The sequence below is a fragment of the Stegastes partitus genome, unplaced genomic scaffold, assembly GCF_000690725.1.
Source record: "Stegastes partitus isolate 25-593 unplaced genomic scaffold, Stegastes_partitus-1.0.2 Scaffold2059, whole genome shotgun sequence".
Lineage (NCBI taxonomy): Eukaryota > Metazoa > Chordata > Actinopteri > Pomacentridae > Stegastes > Stegastes partitus.
The window spans coordinates 27,715-42,716 of NW_007579790.1; the positions used below are offsets into that span (position 1 = coordinate 27,715).

A 15,002-nucleotide genomic window follows, 5' to 3' on the forward strand; every position below is an offset into this window, starting at 1 on the left:
CGGCCCTGAAAAATGAAGCCAACCCGGAAGTGTCAAAAACCTGCGTCCGCGAGCTGCTGGCTCCAAAAAGCCCTGGCTCCCATAGACATGAATTGGAAAAGAAGTGATCACAGATCATGAAATACTGCATTCCTACAGCTCAGGACTTTTTTCCTTATTAGTTTTCATCGTCAAATCCAGAGATCAGGTGGCCAATCTGAAAATAAATACTGAATTTTTAAAAAAATCGTCAACATTTTGCGGGGCAAGGGGCGTGGCTGGCTTGACTGACAGTTGGCAGCGACCATACAGAGGAAGCAGCAGAAGGCGGTAAATGTGGGTGGGCAGAGAGGGCCCGCCTCTCAATCCGTCTGACCAATCGCTGCTCCTATGGCTCCGCCCCCATTCGACAATTTTTGGGTCACTGACTCCAAAAATCCAAGATGTCAACCAGGAAGTAGCAAAACCCTGGCTTCATTTTCTCAGTGCAGAAACCAACGGGTGACGTCACGGCAGCTACGTCCATCTTTTATACAGTCTATGCTAGCTGAGTATCAACAGTCTTTTTGCAGACACGCAGACTCCACCTTTAAGTAGTCTGACTTTACTTCCATGTCTTTACTCGGCCTAACTGTGTGCAAAAGATGTAAACATTAAAGAGCCCATGTTCTGCTTTTTGGTTCCTTCAAAGTGTTTTATAGCTGCTTCTTTTTTGTGCACGTAAAAGTTCTGCAAACCTACGAAGCTCAAAGCTCGCTAAACAAAGACTGCCTCACAGTCCGCCGTTATTTCCTCACTAGACCTGCTTCTGCAACAGCTACACCTCCCCACCTGTACCTACCTGTAACAGATCTGGGGTTACTAACCATAGCCTATATAAAAGATGGACGTAGCTACCGTGACATCACCCGTTGGTTTCTGCACTGAGAAAATGAAGCCAGGGTTTTGCTACTGTAGGAAGACATCCAGCAGTAAAAAGCAGCATAAACGAGGCAGTAAATAAGAGTAGAAACACACAAAGGCCCTGCTCGCGCTAAACTTCTTTGCTGTTAATGCGTCACCTTCCCCGCGCAGGTCATTCTGTTTCTTATTTACACGAACCAAGAAATCTAATATCGGCTCACGGCTGAGGAAACATGAGCAAATAGAACAAGGAGATACCATTAACAGGCCCGCAGAAGACCCACACATACGAGCGCACACGCAGACACCATCACGGTAAATTACCCTCTCGGCTCTACAGGAGTCTGAGGGTGTCAAAGTCAAGGTGCAACATGAGCCTGGCATTAATAATAGCCGCGGCGCTGCCCCCCTGCAAGGCCTAACGAATGCAACACATTAACACGCATGCAACCTTGCATCACACACGCCCACGGTCACACATGAAAACACAACAAAGAGGTAGCTTGGAGTGCTTTGGATTCTCAGGCTGCGATGTTTAAAACATGGAGCTGCTGTCAGGGCATGGTGTTAGCCTATACTTGTGGATTAGCATGTCTGCTAAGGGCTGGTGGAGGAGGAGGAGGGGGAGCCGGCGCTCTGAGCAACGCTGATGCTCAGCCGAGATGAGCGGTCCGACAACGAGGCAACGAGCCCTGTGAATAAACGATGAGCACACGAGCCAGAGGGCAGAGCTCGTAGTTATTTCGGCCTCGTGACCGCACCGACCCTCACGAACCGCAGCGGGGCGGCGTGCACGGCGTCGACCTTTTTTCTGTACTCTGGAGCTCGGCCAGGCCCGTGACCGCTTCATCCGGGCCCACCTGGTGTGTGCGCCAACACGCAGCGAGCAGACAGAGCTGGGGGAGTCTGCCAGCCAGAGGAAGCCTCGTGTCAATCAAGTGTCAGGGCGACCAGGGAGGGAGGATATCAGGCCACGGGTGAGACACTATAAATAACCCGGCCCACCTTGGGAGGCAGGGTCACGCTCGGCACAAACATCGCTTCAGAGGGCTTACATTCATTGTTTTCACACAATTACACCAGCTTTCCATAAATACGTTCAGATATGGTCCACAACAAAAACCATGACTGCTACTGGCCAAATGCTAACTTGTATCTGAACCTGAACACAAGTTTGAACAGCTACAAAACAATATTTGGATTTGGCTTTGTGCTGTTTAAGCTTGAAAATTAAAGCTATTGTACATTTGTAACTGTCAAAACAGGAATAAACTGAGACTTCAAGATGAAAATGTAAAATGATCTTCTGTGCTGTGAATAAAAAGGGACGACACACTTTGTAGCATGTTGGTGTTGCGGACACACATTTTGAAATAATATTCTTCAATCAATAATCAGCAGCAAAATCAATCAGTAGTCAATTAATTAAAACACATACGGAGATATTTGTCTTGTGCTGATGTCACTGTTTTAGTAAACGAACATGAGCTGAGCTGTGAAGGCACTTCGGTAACATATGGGACAGAGGAACACTGCTCTGAGTTCTGCCCATTAAGCACCACAGACGCCTCTGTCATGATGCCCATTACTAGTAAAATACCCACAATGCTCTCTGTTTGCCAACACTCTGGTCGCCACAGAAGTAAACTGAACGAGGCTCCACCTGGTGGAACGACCAGGTACTACAGCTGATCTACAATTAATTTTCTGACATTCATGTAGACAATATGGGTTTTTGCTGAACTTTTGACGCCATGCTACACCCAACTCTCTTGACAATACATTTCAGACTTGCCCCTCCAGAGCCTTACACAGTGTATGACCTCCTAGATAACAATAAGTAACAGCTTGGACGCAGAAATGCCATCTTATATTTTTAATGCATTGCAGAGCTGCTCAGTTGCCAGGCATAAACATTGGATTGATTTTAATAACTTCACTGCACTTTAAGCGTATATTTCTTGGAAAATGGTATCAGATTGGGACTCAGTATTGGCAGATACAAAATATTAATAACTTGAATTGGATCTGGAGCAAAAAAAAAAAAACTTGATCTAAACATTTTTGGCCACAAAAACACAATCGGCACTCCCATCTGCTTTACTCATTAGATTCATGACTTCTTCCTCTCTAAAATAAGCTCAGGGGTTGATCTTTGGGTACAGTTTAAGAGATGCAGCACTCTTTGTGGGTGGCATGTTTGATGTGTTTGTATAACGGGACTTCCATGCAGCGTTACAAACACTACAGGAGCACTGGAAGCAGAGTGTTACTGCACAAGGAGAGCGCTTCAACAAGGACGGCGAAGGTTTTCATTGTCATAGACACAATCTCTTCCATTTGCACTTCACACCATCCACCAGCTTGATTATTAGCTCTTAAAAACTAGTCAGTCAAAATCAACTATCTTAAATGTCAAAACAGGCACAACCTGAACGCAAACAAAGAAAATTCTACCGTAAAAACTTGCACCAACATCTTTTCAAGTCATTCACGTTTGATTAACTTCATTGACCAAGAGCTTTAGATTGGAAAAGAGAAAGAGAAGAAGAGAGGAGAGGCAGTTTGTCTCTGCCAGAGGCTGGTTCGGGTCAGACGGAGACGAGGATCGAAGGGTTCATCGAACACATGCAAACCCTTGATGACCTATTTTCTACAGAGCGGTAGCCTCCAGCAGAGCAGAATCAGCTGTCATGGCAACATGCACTTCACATCTCAGCACCCATTATCATCATCATCATTATCATCATTACGATCATCATCATCATCACCATCAGCATCATTATCAATGGCGCTCCACTGCAAAAGGGGGGAGAGACGAGGGGGGAACATGCCACTGCAGCTAGTCTCATCTCATCTAGGGAGGCTCATGCGAATGAAACAACAGAAGAGTGAAGATGAGGTCTAAGAAAAGACTCTGGCAGAGCGATGTAAGTTATGTCATGTGCTCCTGCTGACACGCCACCTCCACCTGGATGCATGGCAGCAGGCAGAGATGTGGAAACAAAACGGCAAAGTTGTGACTGTGTGAGATTTGAAAAGAAAAAAAAAAACTGGGGACGGGAGGGAAAAAACAGAAGGGAAGAGGAAGTCATACTTTGGGCAACGGCGTTTCGGATGACCGGACTTTCTTGGGAGATATCTGTGAAGAGAGCAAGAGAATTATTTTCTTGTTTCCCCCTCTTCAGAGATATCTCCTGTGGCATATTGCTGTTCTCTATTACAGAACTTTTTTTTTCCTGTCAGCAGGACCCGAAAGTGGTTCCTCAGAGTCTAATGGTGCATTTAGTCTCACTGTGGATGCAAATGTAGTTTTTTAAAAGTCAAATATTTGTTTAAAATTGCTTTTAACTGGTGTAAGCAGGTGTTACTGCAACACACACGAGACAAAGGGTCCTGGGTCTCAAATCTAAAGGGCACTGGTGCTCTGAGAGGTCAGAGTTTGGGTCACTCGTGCAGCATGATGGGACAGTGAAGGAGAAAAAAGATGCCACATTTTTAAGCGGTGACCCTAAAAAAAAAGACCCCACTAGGCCCAATAAATCTCAGTTGTTGTGCTACAACCCAGAGAAAGGTGCACAGAAATATCAATATTCACAAGAGGCCATATTTAACCACAGCCGCTTTATCCGTTGTGTACAAAATGTGTCAAAGTGACATGTTAAGAAGAGCCAATGAACAACAACACATCAGAGGAGACACTCAGAAAGAAGAGGAGACACACGATCACATTCACAGGGGAGGCGACACAGCCGGATGAGGAGGAAACATCGGTCGCTTTCTGGTAACTGTGACATTACTGAATGGAGAAAAAGAAAAAAAAAAAGTTTAAAAACTCTTTAAAGCTACATGAAGCAATTTTGGACGAGCGGGAGGCGGACAGACTCCAGGAAGAGACGCTGGTGATGATGACGGCGGCGTGAGAAGGTTTGGTTCAAGTTTCTGTTACTGTGAATAATTAACGTGATAAATGAGGTGTTTGTTTTACTCATTGTGAGCTCATATTCTAAAGTCCTGCACCTCTGTGGAAACAGAACAAATGAAGCAAGATAGAGAACTTCTAATGACGTAAATCTCTTTATTAAAAATACTAATCTGAAGCTGAATTTCTTTAACCTTTCTTCTTTAGGTGCAGATCGTGGCTCTACATACTGCTGATATTCTATTACTTTTCTAAACCTCTAAAGCTAGCCATTCCTCTGCTACTCAGGATGTTTCATGTCAACACAGTTCCTTCTTCCTCCTAAATATCAATTTTCGCAATTTAGTTATTAGAATAAAACTTTATGTTGCTGAAAAATCAAAAAAATCTTTAATGATTGCTCTGAAGGCAAATCAAAACGTCCACTTGATTGCAACGAATGACCTATTTCGGAAGAGTTATCCAGAGAAAACCTTTCCTGCTTTTTCCTGCACAAGATTCAGCGTCACATCTAACGAACATCTAAACAAGTTTTGGGAAACTAAAGTTAAAACAGAACTTTTTTTCTTCTTGATGTTCTATTTTCAGAAATCCTATGTATACTGAATCTGCTTTTCATGATCTTTTTAGTATAAAATAATCAGCTTCTAATGATTTAATATTCTGTAAATACTCGCTTTCTATGTCGTTTATGCTAATGAGGCTGCAGGTAGAGTGCACTCAGAGGTTTTGTTAACATATGGATGAAATGCAGATTTAGACTTTTCTGCGCCACCAGTCGATCGGTTGAAGAGGAGCCATGTGGACGACAATCCTGCAGGACATCTCTCACACTAATGCTACTTCTGTTTTCACTTATTTGTTATTGAACCATTAAAATGCAGCTGTAACAGCAGCACAAGTAGAGAGCTTCAAACCTTACTGTTGGTCTGTCTGACTCTTTTTTCATGTCTTGCATCAACAGTCACACATGCAAGGCTTCTGTCAGCGAGCTCGGAGTCTTTCAGCGTCACAAAATTGCTTGATGCAGTTTTAAAGCGCTATAATCTCCAACAATGCGACTAAATTTTTCAGACGTTTGAGCAGAGCGAAGCGGCCAGATGGTTATGGAGAATTATCTGTTTCGCCTCTGAGGGAAAAAAGAGCGTAACAGGTGGAGAGTGAAGCAGTGACAGACACCTACAGAGAGTGAGAATGCACAGACAGAGAAATAACAAAAAAAAAAAAAGAGGAACAGATTCAGGACGGTGGAGAGGAGAAGAAATAAAAGGATTGTTCGTATGCAGACAGAAAGAGAGAGAGAGAGAGAGTGTGGGTGAAAGCGGAGGAGGACCACAGCGATGATGAGCAAGAGAAAGAAGATGCAGGCGAGCGAGCAATAGACTGGAAATGATAATGATTGGTCCCCAGCGCTCAGGCCTGGTGCCCTCTGTCCGCTCGCTCTCTACCTTCATGGGCGCCAGCTGGATGGGGGTGATGTACGAGGGGTCCACCATGGGCTTGGGCCGGTTGGCAGTGTCCGCCAGGAGGCTCTGCCATTGCTGCGGCAGCCCGGTGAACTTCTGCTCCCGCGGGTCGAAGCCCGTGTGGACCCGGTGCTCAAAGTTAGACGGAGCGGAGATCTCCAGCCGTTTCTTCTTCTTCCCAAACATGCTGGAAAACCCTGGCAAACCTGGCAACCCGGAGAAGACAGCGAGAGGTTAGCATTCAGGCTGCAGCGCCCATGTGATGCAGATCGGTTTAACACTTTGACCCCTGCGTTTATTCATCAACATGCATGAGAGGTGTGACGGCAGGCTGAGTGGACGAGTGTGTTATCAATTCAGTTTGCAAAATATATCAAAATGTGCACAAGCTGAGGCCTGCATCAGCTGTTACTGCACATTCACCTTTGAACCAGTGCGTACAGGTCCAGGATGTGGGAGCTGCCCTTCAGTTGTTGGGTGCATAAACTGTTTCATGGTTTACATCATAATACCAGTGTTTGTTCAACTCATCGCTAGCTTGTGTTGATTCTGCATTGAGCCACAAAGAGTGTCACTTTCCTCTTTACCTTAGAAAATTGGTTTTACATGATTATTTGCATTTTAAAAATATTTTGTTAAATAAATTTTAAAAAATGTACTTAAATTTGGTCTTTTTATTATTACTTATGGCATCATTTTATCTATCCCATACTGCATAAAAGACTTTTCTGAGTTGATGTGCAGAGAGAGATTTGCAGAGGCTGTAAACATGTAGGCCGTAAAATACCTTTAACATGTGAAGGCCACATTTTAACACCTGCAAGCACTTAAAAAAAATGTTGCATGTGTTCATTCCTGGTTTTGCAAATTTTGCCAAAATCAAGGAAACTTTCATGTTTGTCGTTTTTTAAAAAAATCATTTATGTCACTGTAACTGTGTCACACTGCACACAATACTTATTTGGGTTTTTTCTACTTCTAGCCACGATTGTGTCGTTTCCACAGAGGTGCAGGACTTTACATCGTAGTGACAAATGAGCCCACAGTGAGTAAAGAAAAACATCCAGAAGCTACTTGGAGTTCAGAGGGTTACCAAAAGCTTGTTTCCCAAGTGAAATGCATCCAACATGTTTATTTAAGTCGTGCAGCAACACTTGAAGCTGTCTAAAGATCTGTCGATATCTGACCAACGATCTCTAAACCATTAATGAACATTACAAACGCCACACTGCTGCATCCTCTAAGAAACCTTTACAGATGTATGAAGTCTTCCACACAAAGCTGATGGTTCCTATCATGTCAGTATAACGGTGTGTTTGCTGAAGCGTCCCAGACTGATCGGTTCTCTGATGTTTTACGTGCTGCTGAGCTGCTGTGTGATAACCTCACAACGCTGCAGGACACAAACAAGGAAAGAACAAGCAAAAACGTCCAAACATGTTCCAAAACCCAAGTGTCCACTTTGGTTACGTAACGTAAACATCGAGGGGGAAAAAATAGCGAATGCACCGGAGCAGAGAGAAGAAGAAGAAGAAGAAGGGAAGTGATGCCGAGTCGGAGCTGCAGAGGTTTGATGTGAGTTTGATATCTGACCTACAGTCAGAGACACATCAGGAATCAAGCTGATTGTTCAACCATTTATTTTTATTTTATAAAAAACAAAATCTGTTCTGTTAAATTGCACAATAACGAGCAAAATCACAGGAAATATGTTTTAATTGAAGAGTTAATAGCACAAATGGTAACTTATTATTATTATTCTTTTATATTTGACAGTGAAATTACACTATTTTTTACTGGTTTAACATTGGCAAAAAAATATTAAATAGTCTTGCAATTTTTGTCATTATTTGAAAGAAAAAAATCTGCATATTGAGGACTTAAAAATGGTAGAAAAAAATTAAATAAATAAATAAAATAAAAAAAATAAAAAAAATAAAAATCATAATAATTTAATATTATTTAAATTTTTTCTCAATATGTTAAATTAAATTAAATTACAGGAAAAAAATGCATGTTAACTGTAAAAAAAACAAGCCTAAATTGTAAATAATGCCCACATCCAAAGTCTAGTTTTCTAATCTGTTCATTTACTACGTGTGATTATAAAATTATACTCTTCTACTGTATTTATTCCATTGAAATTTATATTTATTTTACAGATATTTTCCGTTATTTTAAAAAAGGGGGAAAAAATGCATGCCGAGGATTGAGAAATAGTAAATAATTCCTAAACTCTAGTTTTATAGATTTTTCAGATTTTGTTAAATTACAGACAATATAAATATATTTTAATGGAAAAAAACTGCACATAATATCCACATTTTATTTTATTTTTTTAAGAAATAGCATTATTAAACATTTTGCTGCATGTATATGTGCAAAAACAATCTGATTATCTAACAGATATTTGCTCCTTTTTATTTATTTCTTATTTTTGGTAACAGATTTTCACTGTTCTGTTATTTTTCTGGGGGTTTTCTTGTTAATTTTTTTTGCATTTTCACAGGATTTCTGTCTTTCTCCAGTGTGCTGTTTGTGCTTTGAGGAGCTGTTTGCACATCCAGCTGTGCTCCTGGTGCTTTGGCTGTTTGCATAACGTCCAGTCACAGGGACAAAACGCCATAATGCTGTTTGTGCTGCTGTGAATGGAGTCTATTGTGTCACTTCTCTCTGGGAGCCTTTGTCCTCGGAGACAAACAGCCTCCGCCGTCTTATTTCCTCGTCCCCCCTCCATCTCTGCTCCTGCGCTGATAATGTTTGCGCCCGTCCACGCATTCACATACGTGTGTTGTTCATGTGAAACGTGCGCAGAACAAACACTGAACCTCCACTTGAGCAAACACGCCGGAGGGGAATCGCTCGAGGGTTTCAAAATCCAGATTAGATCAAACTCAGAGGTCCGATTTTGATTCAAGGTCAGACGTCCGGAACGATTCGCGATAACAAAACAACATCTAATCGAGTCACTTGAAACTTTTTAAGCAGCAAATATACGAGTTCAAATCAGGCGAGACGGTAAAAAACACATTGAAGGCTGGCGGCAGAAATGGCCGCTCGCCTGCAATCAGCGCGACCTCCGACCTCTGATGTGCGATTAGACGTCACGTCTCTTGCGGTCGGACCAGCGTGAAACCGAAGCAGGCACGGCTCAGTTGTTTAATTCAGATTTAGTCGTATGTTTTCACCACTAGCTGGAGGAATTATGTCGTGAAGAAAATATTTAGGAGCTACGAGCGAATTCTCTAATGTGACAAACTCTCCCCAGCATTAACATCATCATGACAATAAAAAAAAAAAGGGAATAAACCACATTAAAGCCCAATCACTTGGGAGCAGCATCACTGAATACATGACAGCTACACTTTATGTTTAACGTAGGGGCACACTGATCCAACATGGAGCATTTTTTGCAACTATTGGCATCAGTAGTTTTGATTCTCGCTAAAATAAATGAGTTAAAAATTCACTTCTTTGCCTCCTCTGTCGATCTAGAGTCAGTCTCGAGCAACACAGGACGATCTGGAAAAACTTTCTAAAGATTTCCTTCAATTAAACACACTTTAGGCTTGAAGAAAGAAAGCCCTTTGCATGAACTTGTGCTGGAGTTTTATTCTAAGCAGGACTTTGAGAAGCTCGTGTCTTGATTGTTACGTGACAACATAAACAGTCGTGACTCGGTAACTCGACGGCAAAAAAAATGATTCCAGAAATTCATCCATCCATCCATCCATCCATCCATCCATCCATCTTCTCCCGCTTATCCGGAGTCGGGTCGTGGAGGCAGCAGCCTTAACAAAGCCGCCCAGGCTTCCAGAAATTGGATGAGTAAACGTTCAAGAGTGCATCATGGGTGCAGCGGTGTTGTTCCAGGCCAGCCACACAAGCCGATCATCAGGAGACACAACATGCGACCTACAGCTACTGATGCAGTCGGTCATGAGCGCAGATTTCATTGCAGTCTTCACAAAGTTCTGTTCCTACACATCTAAACTGTTTTGAGAGGAAAGATATTTATATTAGCCCTTCACTGTCTCTCCTTTGTAGCCGACCAATTACACAGCGCCCTCCATAATTATTGGTTAAGATGTGTTAAAAGCCTTAAAATAAATTCAATTTTTTTTATTGCAGAAGCATCGTCTCACACTGAAAATAGTAGAAAAATGAAACCTTCAACTCAACTTAGATGAATTGTTGGCAAAAGGGGGTTGTATAAAGTATTAACATCAAGGGTGCTGATAATTGTGGTGCACATGATTTATTTTTTAATGTGGGATTTTTTTTCACACTGAGCAAATGCACTTGAATTAAAGGTTCCTCTTTTTTTTCATTGTGGTCCAATATTATTTAGAAAAAAACTGAATTTACTAGAAGCTAAAGAACACATCTTAACCAGGGGTGTCAATAATTATGGAGATAAGATTGAAAAAGCTTCAAACATGTAGTCAATAACTCACATTTTATCACTTTTTAATGCTTGCATACTACAAACACCCTGAACTCTTTCCCTCTGTGTCGTCTACAGTCACGTCGCTGTGTTTTCTCAGTGTGCTGAGAGTTGTTTTTAATAATAAAAGAGGTAAACATCAGATATTCTCTTTCTGTCCCGGCTGGCTGTGGAGGTGTTTGAGTGTCCGTGTTTGGCAGGACGCCCGAGTTCTGGTGTTACAGAGCAGGAGACCCGGTAAACAAACTTCTGCTGCAGCCTCGGTGTCGTTCTGTTGGCAGAGTTAAAGAGCGAAGATCTCATCAGCAGCAACCTGGAACACGCTTACATTCATGTTTACATGCTGTTTAAAGCGCTGCTGATCAGCAAACTGCAGCGAATGCTTGTTTGACGGGTCGCTGGACAAGACGAGGAGCAGGAAACGTTAGGTGGGTTGTTCAAAGTCGGGTTCCAAGATCAGAGTGATGCAGAACAAGGAGGCGATGCGACCATCACGGAACCAGAACTATTTATGATTGTTTCTCAAAGAAGAACACAAAACACTCACAGAGCAAATCTGTTGGAGTTTGAACTCGAGCTCCTGCAGAGTTTCAACAAAACTGTGCTTCTATGCAACCAAACTTCATTCATTTGTGTGATTGTCTACATGAAGCTGGTCGCTTTCTTTACTTCCTACAAACCGCAGAACCTCTGACTTACTTCTAAAACCTGCTGGAGGCGACCAAAGCAGAGTTTAAAGAAATCAGGATTCATTCATAAACTTTCTCTGCCTGGAGTTAAAATGAGACTTTTTCAAATGGAGTTTGGTTGGATGGAGGTTCTTTCTAGAGCCACAGCTAACGGTTATTCTACTTGTTTCATCCAAACATATTCAGTTTACGGTCAAAGAAACCAAAAGCCGCCGCGTTCACATATTGCAAATATGTTTTCAATCAGCGTAGCTTCATTTATTTGACTGTTTTACTGTAAAACACAAACACATTTTAGATGAGAGGCTTCAAATATGTAGTCAAAGGGTCGTATTTAAACCCAAACTATGATTTTTCTCTGAATTCTAACAAAGTAATGAAGGTGTCTGACCTTAACCGAGTTGCTAATGTGCAAAAGCGTGACGTTGTTGTAGTTTTGGTGCATAAACCAAACCAGGAAGTGAGTCAAAAACTTAAGGAAATAACAACAGAAAACAAATGTAGGTTTGTAGAGACGTGTCTGGAGTGAATGTTCTGGTCCTTAACCGGATACTTCACAACTTCGGTGAACTAAAGACATTTGAAATATAGATTGTCGTTAGCAACGTGAGCGGCTAAGTGTGCTAGCATGTGGAATGAAGGTCTGCACTGAGGTCGGGATCACACGAGATCCAGCGAAATCTCTCAAAAAATAAACTTCAGCGTCGACCAGAAGAATAGAGCCGAGAAACGAAGCTGAGAAGAAGATTAAAGCTGGTTTTTATGGCACAAAATCAAATCTAATGGGTGGATAAATTCACTAGTTGTTGCCGACAAAGATGGAAAAGAAGACTTTGCTATTGTTAGGCAGTAGACGCAAGCTTCGTTCCTGCACATACCAAACAAAACGCTATGAAGAAAGGCATGAAACTTGTATTTACTGCCCTAAAATAACCAATTCTTATGAATGCAGTTGCGTATTTTATCAGGTATGAGTCTCTTTCCCTGCAGTCAGAAGACAGAAAATCAATAGAGATGACTTCACAGCAGATCAACACACTGAGTGATTCACTCCTTGCACTTTTGCTCCTGTGCTTTCAGTTTTTGGACGAGCTAAAAGAAGAAGCCGCCCTCAGAAATCCACATTATCGCTGCAATTACTGCCTCGTAAACACCGCCTGACATGTGGAAGACTAGCAGAAAGATTCAGAGTTTCCTCTTTCACGTCGTTGAATTGATCAGTTTTAGAAAACGACGCAACAGCAGAAATCACCAAAGAGTCGATTTTATAACTTTAAACACAAACGCAATCACGGAGATCTTTTCCTCGATGGCTTCCTCCGCTGCCCAGCAGGAGACCAGGCAGAGAAAATTAGAGGAAACAAACAGGAAAAGATGTGGAGATAGATTGGTGGGGCGGGGGGTTGATGAGGGCAGGATCCGGGTTAGAAAGGTTTAAAAAAAAAAAAAGAAAGAAAGAAACCTAGAGGAAAACAGCCGAGTGGTGGAGGGAGGACGGAGGCCTTCAGGCTTCGCTCACAACAGATCACTATGCAGCACACGGCCGCCTTTACAAAACTCCACACTGGATCAAAAAGGTGTGAAGTCAGAGATAGAAGCTTCGTCCCACAGGCTTGTTTACACAACTGTGCTGCTACGCTGTGTTCAATCAGTCAAAATACGCTGCTTAAAAAAAAATAAAGAGGGTTTACGTCAAATCAAAGAGCATGATTTTATATTTATTATGTTGGGATCAGAATTAAAGTTTGCAAAATACTGAGATGCAGATGATTCATTTTTAACAGTTTTAATTGTGTTTTTATAAAAACAATATTCTGTTATTTTACACATTTCCCCTGTTTTGTTCAATTACAGACAATATCTAGTAAAATCATAAAATATATGAATTTAAATATCTATTATTTAGACAAATAATAACTCATTATTTTCACAATGTTTGACTAACATTGATTTTTTTTTTACTGTATCTAATTCTGAAAAAAATCGCTACATTTACAGATATTTGAAAGAAAGCATAGTCTTTTAAGGATTAAAAAAATTATAAATAATTTTTGTTTTTAATTTAAGACTTTTCCTGTTTTGTTAAATTACAGAAAATATCTGAAAAATCACAAAATAAAAATAAATATTTACATTTTTACCCTAAAAAAAGGGCCAACACTGTAAATAATATTAGCATCACAAATCTGAATTTTTATGAATAATAATACATTTTCTAAATATTTCTATACTGTAAAAGTGTGCCATTTTATTTAAATCAGTTTTTTTTTTTAAATCAAATTATTTTACAGATAGATATAAAAGAAAAGGTATGAATACAAAGGAATAAAAAATGGGGAATAATTTAACCTAACTGTTATTTTACAGCTTTTTTAAAAACTGTTTTATTAAATTCTAATTTAATTCTAAATCTAGTTTATCACAGATAAAAACATTAACTTTCACGTTAAAACAAAAAATTTAAAGCAAAATTTTAAAAAAAATTTAAAAAATCTTACTTGTTACAAAAATTATTTTTTATAACATGTGACCATAAAATTAAATTGTTTTACTTTTTAAAAATCTGTTAAAATATCATTATTTTACAGATATTTCCCATTATTTTGACAATTTTTACAGTTTTTCAACGCAATAGTTTTCAACCATTTTTTAAACATATATTTACTTTTTTTTTTTTTTTTTTTTTTAACAGTAAAAGGCCGAACGCAGCAGCTTAGACAACTTCTTATGCAACCATCCATTGAGCTGCATATTTACCTGCTGGTGAAGTCAAGTCTTCTGCATCACGTGCTCACAAACCGATTTAAACCCTCCACAGGTTCCTCCTGAAAACCCTCCAACAAACCCTGATCTCCTCCATTTTTTTTTTTGAGCTGCAGAATCTCTTACGTAACGCCGACATGTCTGCGGCCTTTTCTACTTTTGGCCGATGTCCACTTCAACCTCTACAACTCGACCCGATGTTTCTGACCTTGCTGCTATATTTGGAGCTTGTGGCACAAAGTGGCTTCTTGGGGATGAAACGCCGACATGTGGACATTATGCTGATTAGAAATGACGCGCACGAAATAAAGCCAATAAAGGCCGACGTGCTGGAGGAGGAGGAGGAGGAGGAAGCTGGAGAAGCAGCTCCTGGGAGAGGAAGAGTCTCCTACCAAGTTGCCTTCTGCAGTCGCTGCAGTAAAACACACGGTGACTAAACAGGGCTTGATGGCAGACTTGCACTGAATCATCCGCTGACACACGCGCTAGCTGCAGCTCGCGTTACCTCAGAGCAAAATACAAACAAAAACACATCCAGCAACATCCCACCAAGACGCAGATCTGAAGAGTTGTGGCAGAAATAATGAGGCTGGATCTAAAAACTGTGCATCAGCCGGTTTGTTTTTGGGAGATCCGGTAGATGGACTCCAATCAAACTCACCTTTACAAAAACAGAAGAGTGAAAACTGACTGAGCTGTAAATGATATGAAGACGCACTCTGGTCGTTTTCTATATTTAGCATCGAGGGGTTAAATTAGAACTAATGACGTTACTGTACATTAATACTACAGTTAACCAGGTCAACTCGGGAAACCTGTTTCTTTAATTTCTC

General features: G+C 40.9%; 1 protein-coding gene across 1 annotated transcript in view; it reads right to left on the bottom strand.

Moving 5' to 3' along the window:
• Positions 1-15,002, bottom strand: part of LOC103373761 (serine/threonine-protein kinase PAK 7-like) — a gene marked incomplete at its 3' end in the record, with an annotated part of 48,234 nt that overhangs the window by 27,676 nt on the left and 5,556 nt on the right. The window contains exons 2-3 of the mRNA XM_008303736.1: positions 6,253-6,476; positions 3,980-4,024 (exon numbers count right to left, since the gene is read on the bottom strand). Coding sequence (XP_008301958.1) covers positions 3,980-4,024; positions 6,253-6,456 — 249 coding nt within the window. The remainder of the gene's footprint in view (positions 1-3,979; positions 4,025-6,252; positions 6,477-15,002) is intronic.